This window comes from Micrasema longulum, unplaced genomic scaffold, assembly GCF_059751315.1.
Source record: "Micrasema longulum isolate JH-2025_06_02 unplaced genomic scaffold, ASM5975131v1 h1tg000097l, whole genome shotgun sequence".
Taxonomy (NCBI): domain Eukaryota; kingdom Metazoa; phylum Arthropoda; class Insecta; order Trichoptera; family Brachycentridae; genus Micrasema; species Micrasema longulum.
This window is the reverse complement of record NW_028277303.1, coordinates 2,006,977-2,015,006: the sequence shown is the minus strand read 5'-3', so window position 1 is coordinate 2,015,006 and position 8,030 is coordinate 2,006,977. Positions and strand designations below refer to the sequence as shown.

Here is an 8,030-nt window from a genome sequence, read left to right as displayed (position 1 = left end):
TTTTTTTTGTGTTTAATAAAAGTTCATTTTTTAATGTTAACTTTTTTACTTTTAACTGGATTTTTATAATACTGAAATAATAACTGACATTCAATACATTTTTGAAAATCACATTCATAAATAAAGTTCACCTATGTTAGTGAGAAGAGCAGAGTTTGACATTTGCAAAAAGAATTCCACATTTGAAAATAAATTATTTCATGTTTTGGAATTCAACAATAAACAAGTTCCTAGGTACCAACTTTAACTCATTATTTGAATATGAATAATTTTTAGTTTTAGAATTAAATCATAAAGAAGTACCTAGGTATGAAAAGTCTTTTTCCTTTAATCCGGACAGCATTTTGCAAGTTTTAACGCCACAATCGGGCATTTTTCTCTTTACTCCAGCTGGCGGTTAAAGAATGACTGAATTCCCATTCTACATGAGTTAACTGTCATAGTTTTAGAGGGCTCAGGATAAGACGTGGTCTGACCTTTCTTTATTAACACGTATTCTCGTATTTTCTCCCTTTATTATGGCACATGAGTAGTGATTCTTGCATGATTTTGATTTGAGCACGACAAGGACTCTTAGACAATCACATGAGCAGATATAACGAAAAACTAACCCTTTTTAAGAAGATACAAATTGCTCAAAAATAAATAACGTTTGATCTTCATTCTTTATTGATCCGGTTATGTATATAATAATAGTATTTCCGTGTATGTCACTGAACTTCTAAACGGCTTGGCCGATTTCGATAAAACTTTTTATGTGTGTTTTAGTGGGTCCTTACATAGTTTAGATTTATAATGTCTAATATCACTTATTATATAGTTTACCGAAAATTCAAATTTCCCAAGATTTTACGTTTACTGAACAGGCAGGCAAGCTAACGTTTGGGCAGGACAACGTCTGTCGGGTCCGCTAGTTTACCTATAAATTCCTTTCCGCACCATCGCCAGCGAAGTAAACAAATTTATGAAATAAATTATGTTAAAGAAAATTTTGTTGTGTTTTTTGAAAAATTTGCGTTGTGTGGAACAAGTTATTTAGTTCATCTTTGAATGCCAATAAAATGATTTGTTCATTTTTAATTGCATGTAATGGTTTTGATACATTTAAACAATTCGCCATCTATTCGCTAAATTTCAAAGGTACAAACAATTTTAAAGAAAGCAACCGCTTGAAAAACACGAAATTCAATCAATAATTTATTAAATTCAATAAATACAAATAAATATGCAAGTAAAAAATACATGGCTTTATACATAAGTTTAAAAAAATCACATCACAAAATACACATTATTAGTATAAGAATAAGTTAGAGGCATTTTTCCCTACCTAATAAATACATATAGTCGTTACATCTTCTAAAAAACGTATCATTCAATGATTACAATTTTAGGTACAAATGGAGTAAATGGTATAATTCAGTAGTTGTATCCGTTGTGCGAGTCGAAGGACTGCCGGCCGTCGGAGTGGGACTGGTGGGAGGCCTCCTCGCGGCGGATGAGGTCGAGCGAGCGCAGGATGGCCTCGGGCACGGGTGGCGGCGTGGGCAGGTGCTCGCCCTGCGCGCGGAAGCCGTTCTCGTCCGCCGTGTAGGTCACCGTGAGCAAGCGCCCGTCCGGCCCGGGGTAGGAGTACGAGCCCTGGACGGCTTGCGCTTCGTGCGCGCCCCCGGCGTCCTGCAGGTACCCGGCCTCCTGCACCACGATGCCGTTACCGGTCTCGTAACTAGAAAAAAACAATATTTTTTTATCATCTGCTTAAATCACGAATATTCTCTAAATCTCGAATTTATTTAGCGTAGTACATTTTTTATGTAAATACAAACCGCTATCAATGTTGTGGTTTTAATAATAGCGCACTAGTCTACATCTAAGATATTACAATTATTGTGTTGCCTTCAACAATGAAAAAAAGATATAAATAACTTTGTTAGAAAGATATATTAACACTTCCTAGGTTTATATTATTTATGTTTAACTCATTACTTTAGTTGGCGACAGCCAAAATTTTTTAATGTGTACTTATAAATATGACTAATTGTCTACTTATTTCATCAATTTTATTTTATTTACGAATGAAACCACATATCGGTTTTCTTTTTTTAAGTTGCATTGCAATAAGAGCATTTTTTCGTCACGTGATGATATAATTCTGCGTAGCATTACGTTTAAGGCTGTAGTCGGGTAAAATGCCTGAAAAATGAGGAAATCATACGAGTTTGCCATTTTACCGGCCCTTGCCGGTACCGGTATGAAGGTAATAAAAACCGAAATAAGATATTGTTAGAAATTGAATATTACAACCAGAGTTATCTTCGTTAAAAATAGGAGAAAACAATTCTGTCTAAAAAGATTTCAACTAGAATATTACAATAACTAAATTATTTTTAAGTATTACCGAAAACAAAATTTTACGTAGAAATAAAGGAAAATGTCACAAAAATTTATGTGATTTAAAATGTTTGTATTTCATTATAAGAAGAAAAAAAAAAGATTTTGCTTCCTCTGTTTTCATGTTCACTTTATTATTTTTAAGTTATTAGAACTTTATTATTATATTATATAATTATGATTTTTATTATTGTGCGATTTAAAAAAAAACATTTGTTTTGTGGCAAATCATATAATTTCCTAATTTTAGCGCGTTTTACCCGACTACAGCCTTAATGAAGAAAGTCCGTTAGAGAATGAAAGAACGAATCGAAATAGTAACGTGTTTATTTAATTATGGGTAATTGATATATAATATGATTGATTAACTTAAAAATGTAATACGAACGAACTGTTTCGTGTACATATAAAATAAAAACAATTTAATTCGTAATTTAAAATTATAGTCGAAAAAATATGCAAAAACCGTTAAATTAAAAAAATATTATTTTTACTTGTTATGTCAAGTTTTAAGTCTAATATGTCAATTACGATTTAAAAGCATTTTTCTTTGGTATTTTAGCATCTTTATCGTAAACCGTGAACTGCGTGATGCATTTCCAATTGGTTTTCGGATAGTCAGAAGGTGGTAATAAAGGAGATTAGAGGTCTAGCCCCCTCGACAGTCGACTGGCATGAATTGGACTAGTATTAGTTTTACCATCTGTAAATTTCATTTGAAGTTAAGGCAAACATATCGGGGATCGGGCAAAATAAACAGATGGGCCTGGCATATGATGTTTAGTTGAACGTTGCACACAATAACGGATCAAAGTGTTATTTGTAATCAATATATGTATGTAATAAGGCTGTTTATTGATTTTTGTTTTATGTTAAAAGTCAACTATGTTTTCACTACATTTTTTACTATGTTTACATAACATTTGTAACGTTGTCTTTATTATGTTTGTACTATATTTTTTACCACGTTTTTACTCTATTTTTTACTTTGTTTTTCACTTTGTTCACTTTCTTAACTGTTTCTATATATTGATTACTAGTTTGATATCTTTTTTTGACTATCTTACTACTATTTTACTGACTACTTATCTTAGAACGGGATAAATAACCCTAGTTAGATAGTCAAATCAACTTGTATACATTATAATTTTGTGTAATAAATAAACTATTAAAATTTTTGCTAACATAATTTGTGTAAAAAATAAGTATGCTTTTAGTTCTTAATAATGTTTATATTACTTTTTAAATTACACAATTTTTTAAACTTTTTTCTTTGTAAAGGAAAAATAAAAAACCTGCTGAAAAGCCGGTTTCGCGGTTCAGTGGGTTTCATTATTTACCTTTTTAAATAAAAAAAACTTTAAAAAAAAAAACTGCAGTTGTAAGTTACATCTGATGGATTGCATCAGAAAAACTCTCGAGAGTTGGTTTCCGATTGAAAATAGGTCTCAGTACAAAATTACTGACAAATAATTTGTTTTCGCGGAGGAAAATAAATTACCGTACTCGTAGGTACCGTTAGTTTGGACGAACACTTAATATGCTTGAAGCTTGAATGAATTATTCGAGTATTTTTGCACAAAGTCACATAAGATAATTTCCATTGTCCATGTTAGTAAGAAAAAACATCCAACATGTAAAATATGACGCGAATATCGCATCGTTTTTTTATCCTTTTCCATGTTTCATTTTCTCCATTTGCTCCTTTCAAATATGTATTTCATTTTTCGGATCGCATAAAACCAAAAGGCCAAATTAAAATTAATTGAACAGAACACAGGCTTTAGAAAAATAACATTCGATTCTTATGACCTCAATGGGAAACAAATCCGAAATCCTCGTGTGAGAGGCGAGCGTCTTAGCCATTATATCCTGGGGGTTCTCTTTTATTAATTTTTAAGCGGCATATTGCAAGAATCTCGAAACTGTTTTGCTCCTTGTACGAGTATTTTTTTATTGAAAAACCACGACGCAATAAAAAATGCAAGAATTAATTTGTTTTAAATTGCAAACAGAGGATATGAAACTATTTGACCATTTCATTCGTGCTTAGTCCCATTATTTTCGCCGAAGCTTTGCAGACTGAGTTAATTAAAAAAAGATTAGTTTAATCTAGTTTACGAAATAAACGTGTTAGTGAAATACCAAAAATGTAAATATTCTGATGATAAGTAATCTTAATTATGTTTGGACAACTTACAATTATTATTGTAATGCAACAGTGTTTACTCCCACGCCGTTAATTCATATTTCATGTACCTACCTACATAAATCATTGGTACAGCATTTTGATCGTCAGGTATTTTTACTGAATAACATTTTTATTATGGTAAGTGGGAATGGTTTTAAATAATTAAATACTTAACTGCGAATTCTGTTTTGAGTTTTTAAAACTAATATTGTTAATGAATAACAAGTTCGTTAATTATATATTTTAATTTAATTATACTTTTTTTCTAATAAAAAATAAAATTTCCATCAAAATATTCCAATTTCTAGAAAATTTGTAAGTAGCCGACAGTAAATGTGCTAGAAAATGGGAATCAAGTTGCGACAGATCGGGAAGCAAATTACGGACTACCGCTTCCGCCTCCGCTATAACCACGGGATAGCAACCGACGAAGTTCAAGAAAAAAATAAATTAAAGCAAATTTTTGTAGGTACTACGATATTATATATATTTTTTAATGACTTTTGAATGCATATAAAACATATTTATTGTGTTAATACGCAGATAAGTTTAAAATATCAGCTATTTGTTTCAATATAAAATTAAAATCATTTCGCCAAACAGTTATCACGCATTTAAAAAAAAACATATACGTATATTGATAATACAAATCGCAATATTTTAAGTATGTCTAGATGCTTGTAGACAAGTCCTGGGTTTTACCCCCTAGGGAATTTTTGAACACTGCTTTATGTACAATAGAGACGGTGGACATTTTAAAGAAGGAAATATGGAAGTATAGGAATTTGCAGAGCTTATGACCTGACATTGGCTAATTAAAGTGTTTACTTTACACACTGCGTACCATTCACCATTCATTGAAGAAATCTGGAAGTTTAATAGAACGGTAAAGGTTAAAGAGTGTAAAGTGATCTCTTGCGCCGGTCAATGGCAGGTTTTAAGCCCTGTAAATGCCTAGACTTCCGTATTCTTGTCTGAAAATATTCTCCATCTCTCGTGCAACATCTATTAAACGCAATAAATTAAGAAAAATATAATCGATCACATCAATTCATATTTTTATAACTTACGCGTAGTTGTAGCTGCCGTCTCCGTTGTTGTTGTTCACATACTTCAGTATGGGAACGTCATTCTCTGGGGTCCTGTGACCCTGGTAAGCGGAGCCCTGGAAAGCGGGGGCCGAGCCCTGGTAGCCCCCCTGGTACTGGGAGTTGGGGGGAAGGTACTGGCTGTCTAGACGCCCGCAGGAGGCCAGGCCGAATAGGAGGGTCATCAAAGCCTGCAATAATAATTAAATAAAAAATGAAGAAAAACGTTGATTAATGCCAGAGTCGTATTTTATTCCAAGTGTATAAGTTATACATATAAATTAGCTGCAAAAACTCAAATAAAATTGTTTTGACTTTTTTTATGAGAAATATTAAATTTTCTCACATATTATTAAACTTTTCAATTCTAATCATATATCTCCGTATCTTAAAAAAAAATGCTTATTTGCCAACCGCAAAATAATAATTTTAGTCATTTTACAATTTTTGAGTACATGGATTATCACGAAAAAAATTATAATAAAACTTTCGTGTTTATCAAATACCTAACGAAAAATTGTCCTTTTGTCATTTTTTTCGAATGAAAATTAAACTATTATAATAAAAAAAAGGTCATGATAAAATTTTAGAAATTCCACTAATGTTCAATTCAGATACCGGACTGACTGAAGTGAACACGTGTTTTGAAAAACAACATTTTCCTTTATCAGAATATTATTATAAAAGAGGACGTAATTTTTTTATTTCTATGCTTATTGATAACAAGTTTTGACGATATACTCTACTAAAATAAAAACATACTTAACGATACATGGGTCAACGAAAATCGATTAATAAACAGTCAACTACGTCAAGAAAACAATAAATGGGCCTAAGATCAGAAATCCGTTTGTTGTAGATAAGTCAAATAATTGTTCGCAGTATTAAATCTGTCGTTTTTGTCTATTTTAATAATAATAACTGTTTCGACTAATTTAGGACACAATAACGATACTGATAAAAATGAATAAAAATCAAAAACAATTGCGTATGCGTTGTGGCGTAAATCAAGAACGCGATGTTTACAGAAATATATAAATTGTTCGTTTAATTAAAAAAAACAATTGTTATAGTGGTCATACAAAAAAGGTTGAAAAAGCAAAAAAAAGCCACAAAAACAAATTACAGATGTTTTAAAAAAACTTTTATATTATTTAAACAACATAAAATTGATAACAAAACAATGGTCTTACAATTTTCATTTTGTTTATTTTGGAACTGTTTCACGAGATCAATATGTTGCCTACCACAGATTGATTATGAATTGCTCTGTGAAAGATGCGATATATATATATATGGCTACCCAGCCCCCTTCCTCTCTGTTCGAACTCCTTTCCCAGAAATATTCTCATAAGAAAGAGATGATCTTAATTTGAATGCTCCGCTATGAAAATATTTCACAATGTCGAAAAGGATGAACCGAGGTAATCTACTTTAGAATGTTAAAGCATTTTTCTTCCTTGTGTTGGGGACCCTTCAAAAACTAATCACGTAAAAAAGAAGCCGTTATACGGACATTTAAAAACAAGAATAACTTTTTAAAACACGTTTTATATGGAATAAGATATTTATTTTATAAGTAAGATATGAAGATTACACAAGCAGTATGTTTTAAATGGAATTGGAAGAGGTTTTAATAAAATTCAAAAAGTTTTTTTATGTTTGATTAACACTAAAAAATTATTCACGTTCTTCTGATTAACAGAAATATTTTTATTTCTTTGTGATTTTTAATAATCAATCGTGTTAGACATAGAATTAAGAATAGTCCAGAAGGAGCGTATAATCATATTTGAATACATCAGACTGTGTCAACAAATCCCCCCACGTTGCCCACTTTCACCGCGCGCATTTGTGAAGTCGCCGACTAATGTTGCCAGATCGCGAAAAATATTATCATAACACAAATGTAATATATTTATATTTAAAAAAAAGCAATTTGTTAATTTTTCTATTATGGTACACGTGGAAATATTGATTGACACAACATAGTAGATAAATGAAGGGTCATTAAAGAAGAGTTATTTAATTAATTAACGTTAATCTTTAAAAATGTAAGAAATTTTATTTTACATCAAGTGAGTATCATGTTAAAAAATATATGATGAGTAAAGTAACGCATACAATTTGACTACCCTGGCAGCACAAACAAAATGTTTTTTTTGAGAGTCTGACAGATGGAAAAATAATTACATTTTTAAGTAATGCATTTGCTACTTACACATGAAATGTGATCCCATACTGTTTCTTTTTGATTTCAGCAGTATTTCTAAACTTTAATACGACACAACACGGCATAGTTGAATTCGAATCGGAAGTTGCGTACTGAGCGACGTCTACAAAGAAACTAATGGGTCGAAACG

The 8,030-nt window shown here is 31.2% G+C and overlaps 1 protein-coding gene across 1 annotated transcript; it reads right to left on the bottom strand.

Moving 5' to 3' along the window:
• Positions 1–1,233: 1,233 nt before the first annotated feature.
• LOC148284697 (endocuticle structural glycoprotein SgAbd-2-like) lies at positions 1,234–6,915 on the bottom strand. Its single transcript, XM_088235905.1, has 3 exons — positions 6,861–6,915; positions 5,650–5,858; positions 1,234–1,723 (listed from the first exon to the last, which is right to left on the bottom strand). The coding sequence occupies exons 1-3, from the start codon at positions 6,867–6,869 to the stop codon at positions 1,417–1,419; spliced, it is 525 nt and encodes a 174-aa protein (XP_088092031.1). The 5' UTR covers positions 6,870–6,915; the 3' UTR covers positions 1,234–1,416.
• Positions 6,916–8,030: the final 1,115 nt, after the last annotated feature.